Source organism: Balaenoptera borealis (genome assembly GCF_965194805.1).
Source record: "Balaenoptera borealis genome assembly, chromosome: 19".
NCBI classification, from domain to species: Eukaryota; Metazoa; Chordata; class Mammalia; order Artiodactyla; family Balaenopteridae; genus Balaenoptera; species Balaenoptera borealis.
Genome location: NC_138878.1, coordinates 52,440,008 through 52,457,318, shown reverse-complemented (window position 1 = coordinate 52,457,318; position 17,311 = coordinate 52,440,008). Strand labels below are relative to the sequence as shown.

Sequence of the window (17,311 nt, the reverse complement as noted above, 5' to 3'; positions counted from 1 at the left end):
TTATGTGTTGATCAGCTGATAAAAATACTGTGACCAAAGGCTTATAGGACCCTAACTTTGTATTTCTCCTACGACCACTGTTTCATTATCTTGTAATTCAGCGACTTTATAGAACATACTTCCATGAATAATGAGAATCTACTGTATCTGACATTATGTATTATATATTTGTTTATTATCTGTCTCTTCCACTAGAAGGTAAGCTCAAGAAGGGCAGAGGCTTTGTCTAAACTGTTCACTGCTTTGATTAGAATACCAACCAGCACATAGTAGGCATTCAGTAAACATTTGTGAAATGAGTGAACAATGGCAGGTCAAGCCTGAAAAATAATTATTTTTTAATATTGATTTATTTATTTGGTTGTACCGGGTCTTAGTTGCAGCAGGAGGGCTCCTTAGTTGCAATTCGCCAGCTCCTTAGTTGCGGCCTGTGGGCTCCTTAGTTGCAGCATGTGGGCTCCTTAGTTGTGGCATGTGAACTCTTAGTTGTGGCATGCATGTGGGATCTAGTTCCCTGACCAGGGATCAAACCTGGGCCCCCTGCATTGGGAGCATGGAGTCTTATCCACTGTGCCACCAGGGAAGTCCCATAATTATTTTTAATTTGAGAACTGAGAAGAAGTTTAGGAAAGGGTTTGGGAAGTGGGCAACTGAGAAAAATATTTGTTTGTTTAAATGAATTGAGTCATGCAGATATCTGTGGGAGGACCAGCATGTGCAAAGGTCCTGAGGCAGGAGCTCTTTACTTGCCTGATATGTTCAGGGGACTGCAGGGAGGCCAGCATGGCTGGAGCAGTTGGGTGGGGAAGGATAGGATGTCAGAAGGGAACCAGAGAGGATTTATTCACCTCTCCATCCCTAGTACTAAGAAGTGTGCTCAGAACATAGTAGGTGTTCAGAAAAAAGGTGTTGCATGTTCACATGTGACACTTTAACACCAAAGTAGGGGGATGGTAGAGAAAACCCTGAATAGACAAATTAGGTGTCCTGCTGACCAAGCAGAGTGGAAGGCTTGTCACAGAGATGAAATAAGATTGTTCACTTGTCACAGAACAAATGTGGGAATTGTGACCTCACATCCCATGGGGGTGGACTACAGTTCATCCTGCTGCCCAGGGCTGAGACCTGAGTTTCATGGATGACCTCACAAAGCCCAGGGTGGTGCCCAGCCCACTGCCACAGTCCCAGAACACCATGCTGCCCACCCTTTGGCTGCTGCTCAGCTTTGCTGCCCCGCTGCTGAGGTCCCACTTTTCCATCAGCTGTCCTAATCGGCATTGCCAACTGGCCCTGCTCTCAAACAATGACATCTTCCTGCACTGCAATGCCTCTGGGGCACAGTGGCAATTCTTCTTCCTGCCAGTCAAGACCCCCTGGACCAACAACCCCTTCACTAACTCCAACGTGGAAACAATGCCCGATGGCAGCCTTCTCATTAGAAATCCATTGCCCTTGCAGACAGGCTTCTACAACTGCCAGGACAAGGATGGCAAGAAAGTGGTACAGTACGAAATTGACTTCCAGGATATTGAAACCATACATATCACACACAAAGACCTGGGCCAAGAGCCCCTGCAGAATGAGACCCTGAGTCTGGGTGGCAAGCAGCTCATCTTCACCCACTGGGAGCCCTGGCAGGGCTGTAACCGCTGTGGGGAGCCAGGTGAGCGCAAACGCCTGGGGTACTGCTACATCGAGGAGCCCCTGGAAACGCCCATGCCCTGCTGGCTCTATCTGGGAGATGTGAATCTGTGGTCCAGCCGCACGCGGCCTGAGATGCAGGTAGAAGCCTGCCACGTCCAGTGCACGTCATCAAATACGGAATACGTCACTTTTGACAACTTCAAGCTCAGTGAGAAGTTGGGATCTGCATGGCTCACCTGCCCCTTAGGATCCATCTACAGGTGATGGAAGCGAGTACCAGCCCTGCCCTTGGCCCCTTGCCAGGCTCTCCCCATCTGGGAGCCTTTGTGGGTTAATCTGTGCAGAGAGGGAGGGGTTCTACGTGGGTCAGCCCCGCAGGCTCTCTCCACTGGCTTCTTTAGATATTCCTTTGGCAAGAATCTCCTGGTGCCCACTGAGTCACACACAGGTAGAACGAGGACAGCTAACACAGAGGGAGCGCTCAGCTGACACCGTGTCCAGCCCTGTGCTGGGTGGTGCTATGGACACGGCAGTCGTCAGACAGCTGCAGGCCTGGCCCTTAGGAAGCCCCCCAGCCCAGGGGGGGAGACGGCCCAGGGCGGTCAGGGCTGGGATGGGAGAAGCCCAAGCAAATGATGGGGCTGTGCTGGGGGGTAGCCCAGGAAGCTGTGAGACTCTGAGGCCTCAGACTCATCTGGCAAGGTCAGCAAGCCCGGGAGGAGAGGACGGTGCCCCAGGGATGCCCATCAAGACCTGTGCCCCGGCGCTCCCATTCATGTTCTTGTCTACCTGCCTGGAGCCCCTGGGAAATCTCCCCGTCCTCTCGTTTTCCCCAGCCCACCTGCGCCTACCCCAGTAATAAGAACTACAGCCACTCACAGTGCTGCGCTTTCCCCATGGGCTTGTTCCTGGGCAAACTCTCTTAATAAACTCCAAGGAGGCCCATTTATAGATGGGGAAACTGCAGCTCAGAAGGGTGCAGTCCTTGCCTGGGGGAATCCGTGGTGGGAGGGGGCAGCGTAGACCCCACAGCTCACATACTTGGCCATGGGGACCCTCTTGCCCTCCTTCCCCGCTTGCCAGCAGCAGCCTCTTCCTTGCAAGCGGGGAGCCAGAGCAAACTCTTGGGGCCTCTGCAGCCACAGGCTCTGTGGAATCTGGCCTCATTGCCTCCATCTGGTTTTCTTTCCCTTGCACATCCCAGCTGTCACTTCTATTCTTCTCTTTTTCTCTCTCTATCTTTTTGTCTCCCTTTCTCCTTTCTTCCTCCTCCTCAAAGTATAAAAGTAACACCTGCTTCCTTAAACAAGCCCACAATTCAGAAATGCAGGAATGTGCACGTACGTGAACCCTCCTCCCAACTAGACCGAGACACCTACTCTGTGTCTTTGCCAGTTAAGGGACACCCAAGTGCCCATCACAGGGAACTTAAGAAGAGAGGTCAGTGAAGCTTCAGGAATTGCCAGGTCTCTAGGGAGCCGAGGGGAGTAGAATTTCACGTGAGGTTTCTGCCTCGGGCTCTGGATTCAACCAGGCCTGGGTTCCCGTCCTAGCCCTGCCACTTTCCTGCTGTGTGACTTTGAGCCTGTGGCTTCTCTCTGGGCCTCAGTTTCCCCATCTGTAGAATAAGGGTTGTATTAGTTTCCTACGGCCGCCGTAACAAAGTACCACAAACCAGGTGGCTTAAACCAACAGAAATTTCTTCTTATAGTTCTGCAGCCTAGAAGTCTGATCAAAGTGTCCGCAGGGCCCTGTACCCTCTGAGATGCTGGGTAGAATCCCTCCTTGCCTCTTCCTAGTTTCTGGTGGTGGCCGGCAATTCTTGGCCTGCCTTGACTTGTAACAGCATCACTCCAGCCTCTGCCTCTGTCACCACCTGGCGTTCTCCCCGTGTGTCTGTGTCTCTATGTCTCTTCTCCTTTTCTTATATGGATACAGATCATATTGGATTTAGGGCCCACCTGACTCCAATCTGGCCTCATCTGAACTAATTACATCTGCAACAACCCTATTTCCAAATAAGGTCACCTTCTGAGGTTCTGGTTAGGATATGAATTTGGGGAGTACAGAGGTCTTGCTGGCCCTGGCTTCTTGGGGTCATTGTGATCTCTAAGGGGGAAAATGCCTGTAAAGACACTTACGACAGTGTCTGACACGGGGTTCCACACTCTAATAGGTGTTACTATTGCTTTTATGATCACTGGCCTTGTCAGTATTGTCTGTTGACAGTCCCCTCTGTTTCCCAGCCACAATCGGTGTGTTATATGCCTGATTCATGTATTCACTTATCACATTGTTCCCTGAGCATTTACAAGCCAAGCACTGTTCTAGGTACCAGAGATGCCATGAAGAACAAAACTGAAAAAGATACCTGCTCACAGAAACTAACACACCATTGTAAAACAATTATACTCCAATAAAGATGTAAAAAAAAAAAAAAAAAAAAGATACCCGCTCTCATGGAGAGATAAACCAATTACATGAATGAAACACAGTTATTATATTATATTATATTTTATTTTATTTTTGGTAGAAAAAAATATTTTATTGTAATAATCATTTTTCACCATCATATAAATATCTGTACTAAGTATCTGTATGTTAAGTATAAACTTCTTTATAATTGCCACAAGAAAATTATAAACCAATTTCACTTATGAACATTGTTGGAAAAACTCAATAAAATTTAGCAAATGAAATACAACTCAGAGGAACGGCTGCTGGTGGTCTGGAGGAGTTGACAGCATCCTCAACTGACAACCAGCAAGGAAACGGAGACCTGTATCCTACAACCCTACAACCGCAAGGAACTGAATTCTGCCAGCAACCTGAACAAAGTTAGAAGGAAACACACAGTAGTTTAGATGGTGATAAAGGAGGGGGAATGGGAATGAGGGAGGTGAAAGTTTTAAATAAGGTGGTCAGGGAAAGTGTCTCTGAGAAGGTGCCATTCAGCCAAGACTGAGAGAAGGTGAGAGAGTCCTGTGCCCTGAGGGAGAGCGTTTCAGGCCAAGGGAACGGCCAGGGCAAAGGCCCTGAGGCAGGGCTGTGTCCAGCATGTCAGAGGAACCTGTAGGAGGTGTGGCTGGGGCAGAGTGAATGCGGGAGAGCAGAGGAAATGGGGCCAGGCAGGTAAAGGGGGGCACGCATCAATTAGGGAGTGTCCTTGCTAATTCCTCCAAAGAACCCTCTGAGGCTGTGGCAGTCAAGGCACCCCCAGGTTTCTTTGAGCCTTCAGATGGAGGCTCAAAGAGCTACGGAGGCATTTGGCCAAGTGGCCAGGGCAGTAAGGAGCAGGGCTCTGAGAGCTCCCAGCCGTCCGGCCCCCATCCTCCCCTTACTCACTGCTGGGTCTCTCTCCTTGGAGGAGGTGCTCTGTTTTCTGTTCCCAGGGAGAAGGGAGAAGGGTGCTGCCGTCTCCACCTCCTTTCAGACATCATCCCCCCTTCCTCTCTGGGGCGCTGCAGCTGACCTTGTCCTCCTTTGCAGGCCCATCATCTGGGAAGCCGACAACATCTCCCTGACCTGGAAGGACCAGCTCTCGGGCCAGGCTGTCAGCACCGTGCTGGACACCTCCAACGGCGGCAGTCGGCTGCAGGTCTTCCAGCCAGCCACTTATAAGTGCTTCGTGCAGCAGGAGCTCTCGGCTCAATTCACCCCCAAGTCCGATCTGGATATACCGACGTCTCTGAGCACAGAAGACTTTGGACAACAGCCAGAGGTAGAGGAGGCCCAGAGAGGAAAGGCTGACTCCGTCCTCAAGGGGCTGAGGCTGATGCTGCTAGTGGGCACAGCCCTGGGCCTGCTTGGGGCGCTGCTCAAACTCTTCCACCCTTCCCGGGGCAGGAAGAGAAACCAGGTGTTGCTGGTGAAATAAAGCGAGCCCTCGGGGCCCAGGAGACCTGGCCTCCTGCACCTTCATCGCCTTACCTGTCCTCCTATAGCTCCCGCCCTGGGCCCACCCACACCTCCCACTCTGAACGTGTGTGGACCAAAACAGCCCCGGGGCCACAGCCAAGGGTGACTGACCTATCCCTGTTCCGGGTCCTGCTCTGTTAACTCATTCACAATCCCCATGCCACAGATGAGGAAACTGAGGCTAGACTACCTGTCTAGTCGTTGGGTGGGGGGCGGGACGCCAGTTCAAACCCAGGTTGCCTGGCTCAAGCCTCGTGCTCCGGGAGGAAGGGAGGGGTGCAATGAGGCCATTTTGGGGACGAGTCTCTGGGTGTGTAAATTGTAGCCACCTCACTCACCGCTCTCCCAAGGACGAGGGCAGGCATGGGGGATGGCAGTGGGTCACCCTCAGCCCCTCAGATCTGCACTGGGCTGCTGCCTTTCCTTGCCCATCCCTTGCTCCCACCTTGCCTCAGTGGTGCCGAGGGCCTCCAGGCCTCGCCATAGCTCCCCAAGTTAGAGGTGTCACCAAAGTGGTGGCCCGGGCAGCAGACACGCATCACCCTTCCTGGCTCTTGCAGTGGAGAGAGCTCCCTCGGACACCCCAGAAAGGGGAGACAGGCCCCTCCACTGGGACAAGGCACCAGGCCTGTCCCAGCTGACCTGTGGGAATCACCAGTCCCAGCTGTTCCCAAAAATGTTATACACTATTTAGCAGGGTGCAAGTGTCAGAAATGAAATATTAATGCCTTGTAAAATTCATGGCCCTGCTATTCCATTGTGAAGCAACAACAAGGCAGATCTGAAACTTCCAGAACTTCTGCCCCTGAGGAGAGGGCGCTCACCCCTCACATCCAAGACACCGTTGCCAAAACACCTAAGGCTTCACGTGGTGCCCAGAGATGCAAAGATTCCTGCAGAAAGGGGAAATGTTCATGGAGAACTAAAGGGGGTCCATTGGGAAGCAGAAGCAGAGAATAATGACAATAATAGCAAACATTTGGGGATCTCCTGGCATGGTCAGAATGCACACCCTTTGCAAACATTATGTCCTCACAGCCACCCATAAGGCTGGGGTTGCTATGAACTTCTTTTTGTAGCTGAGAACACTAAGGCACAGAGGGCTCAAGCAAGCTGCCTGAGGTCACATAGTGAACTTGGGAAGGGGCCAGCAGTGGGAGAGTGAAAGAAGACCTCTGGGCGGCCCCCAGACCTGCTCCCAGGAATCCCCCAGGGCCCTGTATCCACAGCAGCCCATTGTGTAGCAGCTGGAAATGGAACAGCCAGAGCCAAGCATGGGTCCATGCCCAGGCCTGTCTGCACAACACTGAAGGTCACCCAACCCACACCAAGGCTGTCAGTGCCCTACTGTGGAGGGCAGACCCTAAGGTGACCCCAGTGATTCCCAACTCCTGGTGTCCGTGCCTTTGTGTGACTACCCACGCCTTCCGTGTAGATGGCACCTGTGACTTGCTTCTAACCAGTGGAATATTATAAAGGTGTTGGGTGTTGCTGCTTTGATTAGGTTACATTACCTAAGACTCTGTCTCAGCCAACTAGAGCAGGAGAGGCTTGCTGGCTTGATGAAATAGGCAGCTGTGTGGAGGAAGCCCACTTGGCAGGGAGCTGTGGGCAGCCTCTGGGTGATGCAGGTGTTCACCCTTTGAGGGTGACAGCCTCTATCACACAGTCGCAAGGGAATGAATTCTGCCAACAACTCGAATGACTTTGGAAGCAGATTCTTCTCCAGTTGAGCCTCCAGATGAGAACACGGCCTGACCAACACCTTGACTGCAGCCTTGTAAACCCTGGGTAGAGAACTCAGCCAAGCCACGTCTGGACTCCTGACCCACAGAAACTAGAGGATCGTAAATGTGTGCTGTTTAAGCTACTAAATGTATGGCAATTTTTTATGCAGCGATAGGCAACTGATAACACCCAGCCATATCCCCCAGCCCACCATGAAGTCCCCCGAAGCTTCAGCTGTCACATGGATGGCTCCTGAAGGCACCAGTGACTTCCTAACTCCCCTCAGAAGCCTGCTGAGCCAGGTGTGGGGCAGGCTGATAGCCAGGCTGTCAGTGCTCCCAGGAGAAATCTGTACTCATGAAGGGTGGGAGTGGGAGGGTAGACATCCAGCTTCCCCAGCCCTTGATGGTACAACTCAGAGGCACATTCCACACCTTCTCTAGGAGGGTCCCCAGTGATCCCAGTGTGCACAGCTACAATCAGCTCATTAGGGCACCTTTAATCAGCTTACCCCCTGCCCTGCCTCACTGTCTCTTACCTCTGCTTCCCGAGAAAATATTCTTCAAATATTTTTTCAGCCCCATATTCCCTCCCCTCTCCTGGGACTACAAAGACATGAATTTAGAGCTGCTGTTGTCTCACAGGTCCCTGAGACTTGGTTAATTTTCCTCCAATCTTTTCTGCTGTTCAGGTTGGGGAATATTTACTGATCTGTCTTCAAGTTCATTGACTTCTTCCTCTGTCATAGCCATTCTGCTGTTCAGTCCATCCAGTGAGCCTTTTACTTTGGTTATTGTATCTTTTAGTCCTAACATTTCCATCTGGTTGTTCTTTACAGGATCTTCTATCTCCTCATTGATATGTTCTATTTTCATATTTGCTTTTAGGGAATCCTTAACTGAGACACCAACATTGCTAACTGAGTGGCCCCCATGAGCCAAGCAGAAAACATAAGTCAGGGAAAAGGCCTTGGGGGGCTGCTGCGATGTAGGGGTTCTTACCCCAGGTTGATGGGCCTGGTACTTCTGAAAGTTCCATGTGATTCTAGAGATTGAGATGTTTGAGTGAAACTATCCAATTTATGAATGTTGGCTCAAAAAAGTTTTCAAACACAGTGCCAGCCAAATAAGACATATCTGCAGGCTGAATTCAGCCCATGGCTGTTAGTTTGTGAGGTCTTGCTTCAACCTTGATTGGCACTAAGTGTATATTTCCATTTTTGATTATTCATTCAACAAATATTTGCTAGCTGCAGTAGCCAAGGACAGCTTCCCTGAAGAGATGACATTTCAGATGAGCCCGAATAACAAAAAACTGGGCAAGTAGGGATCTGGAGGAAGGGTGTATTAGTGTCCTATACCTGCTGTAATGGATTACCACAGACTTAATGGCTTAAAACAGCACACATCTATAATCTTATAGTTCTGAAGGTCAGAAGTCCAAAGTGGGTCTTATTTGGCTAAAACCAAGGTGTCAGCAACTGGATTCCTCCGGAGGCTTGAGGGGGAGAATCCTTTTGCTTAAAGCCAGCAACACTGTATTTTCAAATGTCTCTCTCTCTCTCTCTCTCTCTGACTCTCCTGCTTCCCTCTTAGAAGGACCCTTGTGATTATATTGGGCCCACCCAATAATCCAAAATAATCTCCCCATCTCAAGACCTTTACCTTAGTCACACCTGCAAAGTCCCTTCTACCATGTCAGGCAACATATTCACAGGTTCTGGGGATTAGGAGTGACCCTCTTTGGGGGGGCCACTATTTAACCTACCCTAAGCAATTCCAGGCAGAGGGAGCATTTATAAGGGCTCTGGGTGCGTGTCTGCAGTGGATAGAGGACTACCAAGGAGGTGGCCAGGGGCCAGATCATGTAGGGCCCTGTGGGCCAAGGTGAGGGCTTTGGACTTTATTTGAAGTGAGAGGGGAGCCATGGGAGGCTTTTGAGCAGTGGAGGGACATGATCTGATATTCATTGAGAAAGGTGATTCTGACAAGGTAGGGCTCCTTGCAGGTAGGGGTGGGGCAGCCCACAGGTTAGAGCAGGGAGTAGCAGCCACTCTCCATGTAGCCAACTGGACAATGAGAAGCTTTCACCACCTAGCAGGAGAAATGCCACCTCTTCCCCACACCTGCAAGTGCAGTGTAAGACACAACATGCCCCATATTCCATCTTTAGCCATCTTCTTCTACCTTTTCCTTTCCATATTGTAATTTTTAAAAGACAATTTTTAGAGCAGTTTTAGGTTCACAGCAAAATTGAGGGGAAGGTACAGAGATTTCCCATATACCCCTGCCCCACACATGCATGGCCTCCCCCATGATCAGCATCTCCCACCAGAGGGGTCCATCTGTTACAAATGATGAACCTACACTGACACATCATAATCACCCAAAATCCATAGTTTACATAATGGTTCAATGTTCTGGATTTTGGCCATTTTGATAGGCGTGTAGTGGTAGCTCTATTTTTCACGGGAGGAAACCAAGGGCCAGAGAGGTGAATTCACTTGCCCACGGATACAAAGTTCGTGTATCAGTTACAGCTGCAAAACAAAACATACCCCAAATCAGAGACTGAAAATAGTAAGCATTCATTATTGCTTACAAGTCTACAAACCAACTGGGTGGTACTTCTGGTCTCAGATGGGATCGATCGTTCGTGCTTCTCTGATCATCAGTGGGCTGGGGTTGGCTCTGCTGATCTTGGCTGAGCTTTCTTACATGTTTGGGGGTTGGCTGTCTGTAGGCTGGACCAGGTGCCATTAACTGGGGAAACTGGGCTGTCCTCCACGTGGTCTCTCATTCTCCAGCAGTCCAACCCAGGCTTGTCTACAAGGTGGTGGCAGGGGTCCAAGAAAGTGAATAGAAGCCACAGGGCCTCTTGAGGTCCAGGCTCAGAACTAGCACATGTCCAGGGACTGGGACAGGGTGGCCTTGGCTTGCCATGTGACCTGAAGGTCAGGTTTGGGGGAGGCCCCTGGGCAAGATATCAGTTATCTACTGCTACATAAGAAACCACCCAAAACTCAGCAGCTTAATACAACAATTATTTCTTTCTCTCTTCAGTCTGTAGGTTGGTAGTATAGGCTGGGCTCAGCTGGATAGTTCTTCGGGTCTTGGCTGGACTCATTCATGCATCTGTAGTCAGCTCTGGGTGGGTAGATGGCTCTGCTTCAGGGGGATAAATGGCATTTGGTTCGGGAACCTCCAGTCTCTTATCTTCCAGCAGGTTAGCCCAGACATGTTCACAAGGTCATGGCAAGAGTCCAAGAGAGCAAGCGGGAGCTGGAAGGCTTTTTGAAGCCTAACCTTAGAACTAACACAGCATTACTTTCACCATGTTCTATTGGCCAAAACAAGTTACAAGGTCAACCCAGATTCAAGGGGTGGGGGAATAGACTGCATCTCCTGATGGGAAGAGTGACAAAGTCACATTGTAAGTATGTATATATAAAGGAGTGAAGTATTACAACCATTATGTAATCACTTTACCAAGGGCAGTAAGTAACACAGCTGGGATTCTAACCCAGGATGACTGCTTCCACATAGCCTTCTCTTCTCAAGGTGTATCACTTCTGTCCTTTCTTTAGCTTCTCCACCTCCTCTAATATCTTCCCTAACTGTTATTTAAGCCCTTCAATAGCTTTCTGTATTAGAACACACTTAACTGCAAGTAACAGAAATCCAAGCAAAGAAGTTTAAGCTAAGAAGGAATTTATTGGTTCTTGGAATCAAGAAGTCCAGCAGGTAGGCCCTGCTTCAGGCACAGTTAGATCCAGGTGCTCCAAAGACATACTCCAATATTGTCTTCCTTCATCTCTCTACTCCACCTTTTTCTGTGCTGCCTTAATCCTCAAGCAATTCTTCCCAAGAATAGATGAGGGCCGCTCCAGAATCACATCACAGCAGCTTAGCAAACTCGATGGAAAGAGAGCAGACCTCCTGTAACAATAGCAACAATGGAGCACTTGCTGTGTGCCAGGTGCTGTTCTAAGCACTTAGCAAGTATTAACTTATCACTCCTCACAACACCCTATGAGGCATAATCATCATCCCCATTTTACGGATGAAGGAACTGAGGCACAGAGAGGTTAAGATCCAGGTCTAAGGGTACATAGGTAATAAGTGGTGGGGCTGGGAGCTGAACCCAACCAGGTTGGTTCCAGAGTTTTTGCTCTTAACTACTTACCTAGTCTGGTGGGAAAGTAGTAATAACAGCAAACGCTATTCACAGCAGATACTCTGACACTGCCTGACACTGTCTGGGACATCAGAATATAATAATAATAATAATAATATTCATGTAATCCTTCCAGCAACTGTATGGGGTAGGCACTGTTATTATTTCCATTTTACAGATGGGGAAATTGAGGCACTAAGAAGATAGAGAACCCTAAGGTCACATGTGGGGCAACTGAAACTTGAATCCAGAGAGTAGGGTCCAGAATCTGTATCTGCTGCCTTTAGGGTCCCACTCCTGAGCCAGGGGTGAGGTCAGCCTCTGAGAACTTGATGTAGTGAGATGGAGGGAGGCCCCAGGACAGCCCAGCGCTCACCAGCTGGGTCTGCCCCTCCCTCCTCTCCCCTCCACCCGCCGCCTGGCACAGCCTTCCCAGAACCCATGTGTGAACAGACTGACCTAATGCAGGCTGGGCCAGAGGGCTGAGTCCAGACAAACAGGCAGTGGCCAAGAGAGGCCATGTGAGGCAGTCCCAAGGCGGGCGTGGGGTGGGAGGGACAACATCTGGTGTCATCGGGCAGCTGGGGGTTGGAGCCCATGAATTTGACACCCGTTAGACCTCTGCAAAACAACCCTTGCCCACCGACTGCCCTGACAGGGAGGCTGGCCAAGATGCCAAGTCATATTTAATGCATTTACGAGAAACTATTTATAGCCTTTTGATTTACCTGCCAACTGAGAACTGGGTAAGTGTAGTAACATCCCAGGAGCAGAATACAGGTGAGGCTACCCGTCCCTTAGCAAAGACAGCGAGTGCACTTCGCCACGTGGGCTCTCATATTCTCGTGACCACCTGTGGTCCTGGGGAAACCGAGCCTCTCTCATCCCTCATAGCTGGGACGTGGTAGGGCTGGGAATGGAATACAGGAGGACTCAACCCACCCAGAAAACCGCCTTGGCTGCCTGGTCAGGACCCTGCCAACAAGTCCTCTGAGGACAAAACTCTTTCCTCAGTTGTCTGTGGGAATCTTTGAAACACTGTAACACCTCACACTTTCTTCTTTCCTCACCCACCCCTTCCTCCCCACACTCTCCCTTCCTCTTCAAGATTAAAATGTTTTCATCTTTCTTCTTTATGTCCTTTTATCAAGGCAATCGTCATAACACAGTAGGTAGCATTAGAGAGAGAGATCAGGTGTGCCCTCAGCCCTCCACAGACAGAAACTCACCAGCCTCAGCCGACTCTCCAATAAATGCTATTCGTAGCCCCATTTCACAGATCAGGCGAGTAGTCCGCCCACATCAGCTAGAATGCCAAGTGGCTCCCCCAGGCTGCGTCTCCTGGTGCATTTAGGATTTGCCACCCTCCTGCCACTGACGCTCTCAGCACTTGCCCCAGCCGATGATCCCGTCACTGTGGCTGATATTCAAGAGAGGGCACCAGAAATGAATCAAGAAAGTGTCCACCTTTGGAGGAAGAGCTGATGTTTGGTTTATTCTTACTCTGCAGTGATCATCTGTGGCCCCCAGTGTGATGGCTCTTCAGGTGGGTGCGGGGAAGCGCTGCTCTGTGCCTCAGTTTCCCCCCCATCCTTACTGTTGGAAGGATCAAATGCATTGATACGTGTATAGTGCTTAGAACAGTGCCTGGCCCAACACGCACTTCCACAGTGTTTGCTGTGGTAGCTGACACCACTGTTATTCAACCCTGGCTTTGGAGAGCTTGGGCGGGACACTGGACGAAGCCCTGTGGGTTTGCTCCTGGCCTCATGCTTCCAGGCTGGGCCTTCCCTGCTGTCAGGTTGTCCAGCCTCCAACGGGGACCTCCAAAGCTCCATCATCAGCTCTCATTTTGTCGCCCCCTCTTCCCAGATACCATCAGTGGGGTGCGGGCGCTCACACGAATGAGAGGTGCAGACACTTGGGATCGCATGAGCGGAGGCCGCCAGATTCTGAGATTCATAGCTTCCGGGCCTCACTTCCCGACCGCTGTGGCAGTGCCCTGTCCCCTCACCCCCACCCCCGGGCTTCCCCCTCCACCGCTTCCTCCCTCCAGGGGCGAGCGGTAGTCACGGCTTCTGCTGTTCCTCCTCTGTCACAGTTTCCACACCTCTTAACAAGATGTTTATGCCTCTGGCTTTTGATTCATCAGCGTTACCCACAAAGCCATTCTCTGTCGACTTCCTGCCCTGGAAGATGAGTATTCGATTCCTACCATCCTCTTCTGATGTAATGATACCACTCAACCTCCCGGGGCTTCAGTTTCCACATCCGTAGATGGGAATAATAACTGTACCTACCTCATAAGTTATTATTACCCATATTATTACCTCGTAAGTTTGCCTGAGGGGCAAATGGAGTCATTCATGTGACGTCCTTAGAACAGGGCCTTGGCTGTTATTGTTGTTATAATCATCTTCATCATTTTTGGTTTCTCTATTAGTTATCTTTCTAACTCTCAGTAACAAAGATCTCCATTTCTTCTTAACTTTTCTCTCCCTTGGCCTGGAATGTGGGCATGGCAGTCGTTAGCCGCTGAGGACAGCATCTGTGGGTGACACTGCAGCAGGACAAAAGGGCCAATTGGGCTGTCACCAAGAAAGATCCAGAATTCTGCCTGGTTTGAGCCACCGTTATTTTAGGTATCTGCCACAGCAGTGGAACTAATTGCTTAGGCTTTTACTTTTCCCCCAACATTTAATTATGAAAACTTTCAAACCTACAGAAAAGTTAAATGCCTTTTACCAGAACACGCATATACCCCTCATCTAGATTCTACGATTGTTAACATTTTTCCATATTTGCCTTATCGTATACCTGTCTTTCCCTTTATTTATTCATTAATCCATATGGTTTCTTTGATGGATTTTTAAATAAGTTATAATGAAGTGTTTGAAAGCAGACACCAGTACTCTTTTTTTGGCCCACCATGCATGTGGGATCTTAGTACCCCCACCAGAGATGGAAACTGTGCCCCCTCCAGTGGAACCACTGGACCACCAGGGAAGTCCCCGGACATCAGTACTCTTAACCTTTAAACACTTTAGCATTCATGTCACTAACTAGAGTTCAATGTTTACAGTTCAAAAATGAGGTAAAATTTGCATACAGTGAAATGCACACATTTTAAACATGTTTGCAGAGTTTTGACTAGTTCATATACTGTGCAGTACAAACCCCTATGAAGATAAAGAACATTTCCATCATCCCATAAAGTTCCCTTTTACCCCTACTCCAGCCCCCAAAGCAATCATGGTTCTAATATTTTTATACATTTACCATTAAATTATCAAGGTTGATGCATGTATGTTCTGGGAGTGGTCTTAATTTAATTTTGTGGGTTAGTAGCTAGAGCTGAAAAAAATTCACTGTTCCTTTCTACAGAATACGGGACCATAGTCAACACCATGATGTCAGCAGTGCCTGGGACTGGAGAGGATGTGGGTCTCTCAGTGTTGACAGCCAGGACCATTCTGCTGAAGGCGGTGGTCTGAGCATTGAATGAGCTATACTGTTTAAGTTCCTGTGCCATCTCGTGTGCATCACTTAACCTGGATGTACTGCATAAGATGTTACTGGCTGAAGTAAGGGAAGAACAAATGCCAAACATCTTAAAAATAAAAGCCTTTATTACTTGACAAAACAACTAGTTCCACCAAGGTAGGGAGGCTCTACAGAGGTCAGTGCCTCAGTTGAATGGTATCCTCATGGACTAAGATTCCCTGGCATGTTGGCAATGTCATCCCTCAAGGTGGCAACATGGCTGCCACGATTCCAGCCTTCATTTCCTATAGATACAAAACATTACAACTTTACACTTCCTTTCGCTAAAATCCTACTCCACCCACTTTTCCCCCATATTGTAAGCATTTAGCCTCTCTGATTTTGCTCTTGGTACTAACCACTGGAATTCTTGACCTTGGCTTTGAGGCTCCTGGCTCTTCTAAGTGCCAATGAAAAAAAAATTACAGAAAGATAAGTGGAAAAAGTATCTTTCTTTGCAGCTGCAGAAAATCAGACACTCCTCAGCATCATTAAACTCCTCATACAAATATTCTTTGTAGGCCATAGGGGCTTCAGAGGTGATTAGAACATCCCATGAAAGAAAATTTTAACTTTCCAAAATCTGTAATTCTGATTTCTTGTCCTACTTAATAATTTATTGCCCTGGGACTAATACTTAAATTGGCATGTAGATTCTGAAAAAGAAATATTTGTGAGCTTTTTCTTTGTTAAACCAGAAGAATGTTATTACCACCCCCTCTTCTCTCACATGGATGGAGGGGAAAACAAAACATAGACTCTCTTATGATTTTGCTTTAGACTAAGAGTTTAAAAGAATCGAATTCCAAGGTAATTAATGCCTCCTCACATTGCCCCACTTTCTGTGCGAGGCAGGAAAGGGAAGTTTCTTTCCCCTGCACTACTTTTTAAAGAAAAAAAGTTTACCCCAGAAACCTCCCACTAACCACTCCCCAACTGACTTCCCCTCACATTATCTTGGTGAGTAGTGTGTCACAGCCCCTTTCAGAACTAATCACTAACAGAAAGACTGGAGAGCTATGACCGGCTTAGACCACTTTTTCTGAACACATGGACAGGGCTAATAAACAAGCTAATAAAATCGGGGCTCTGCCTACAAAGAAGAAGGAAGGGACTGCCCTGGTGGCACAGTGGTTAAGAATCCGCCTGCCAATGCAGGGGACATGGGGTCGAGCCCTGGTCCGGGAAGATCCCACATGCAACGGAGCAACTAAGCCCGTGAGCCACAACTACTGAAGCCTGTGTGCCTAGAGCCCGTGCTCCTCAACAAGAGAAGCCACCGCAATGAGAAGCCCGCGCACCGCAACGAAGAGTAGCCCCCGCTCGCCACAACTAGAGGAAGCCGGCACGCAGCAACGAAGACTCAATGCAGCCAAAAATAAATAATTAAAAAAACACAAAGAAGGAAGGACAATGGATTTGCTTATTAATAATGAAGATTCCTAGCTCCTGCTGCTGGTTTCATGCTTGCTTCTAGAGTCACCCCACCTCTGACCTGCCACTTTGATTCTTCTTTTCTCTCTCAGGTTGAACGAACCTCAAACACTCAAGCCTCATAAAATAGGAGCTTCTAAAGAGGGAGTGGCTTAGGAGTGAAGGAAGCACCTGCCCACATCCCTCAAGGGGAAAGTACCTAAGCTTGACTCTCTGCATATCTTTGAGACTTTATTATCAACCAGACTTTCTATTGCAAGTGACTGAAATCCAAACAAGATTAAGCACAAAGAGAACTTATTGATTCTTAGAATGGAGAACTCCAGGAGGAATTGGATTTCAGGTATGGCTGAATCCAGGTGCTCACACTCAGGACTTTGCCTCTCTCCCTCTCTCACCTCTGCTTTCTTCAATATTGATTTCATTTTCAAGCAGATCCTTTCCTCCCCCAGCACCTGCAGCCTTACAGCCTACCAGATAAGTAACCATGGCAGAACAAAAACTCAGTTTTCTGAGCAGTTCTGGCAAAAGTCCTGCAGCTGTCTCTCATTGGCTTTACTTGGATGATGTGCTCATTTCTGAAGCTGGGGAACAGGGTTGGCCCCATCCAGATCACACAAAGAGAAGGAAAGGATGGTTCCCAAAAGAAAATGAGAAGGGGAAATTAATGCCCACGAGGCTAATATATCTCTTATAGAGAGAGAGAGCCAGCCCTTGGGGGTACCAACCCATCCTGTTTTGTCATGAAGAGCAGTTAAGTTGCCAACAGGCTGATAAGGGGCTAAATTAGCTGGAGGTAGTCAGGGATGGCATCTTGGAAAAGGTGATGTTGGAAGCAGAACCCTGAGGGATAAAAGACAGTGTTCCA

At 48.9% G+C, this 17,311-nt stretch overlaps 1 protein-coding gene across 1 annotated transcript; it reads left to right on the top strand.

Annotated features, from left to right (window-relative positions):
- The first annotated feature begins 94 nt into the window (after positions 1–94).
- LOC309617598 (protein FAM187B-like) lies at positions 95–13,289 on the top strand. Its single transcript, XM_082370050.1, has 2 exons — positions 95–1,904; positions 5,134–13,289. The coding sequence occupies exons 1-2, from the start codon at positions 1,135–1,137 to the stop codon at positions 5,519–5,521; spliced, it is 1,158 nt and encodes a 385-aa protein (XP_082226176.1). The 5' UTR covers positions 95–1,134; the 3' UTR covers positions 5,522–13,289.
- Positions 13,290–17,311: the final 4,022 nt, after the last annotated feature.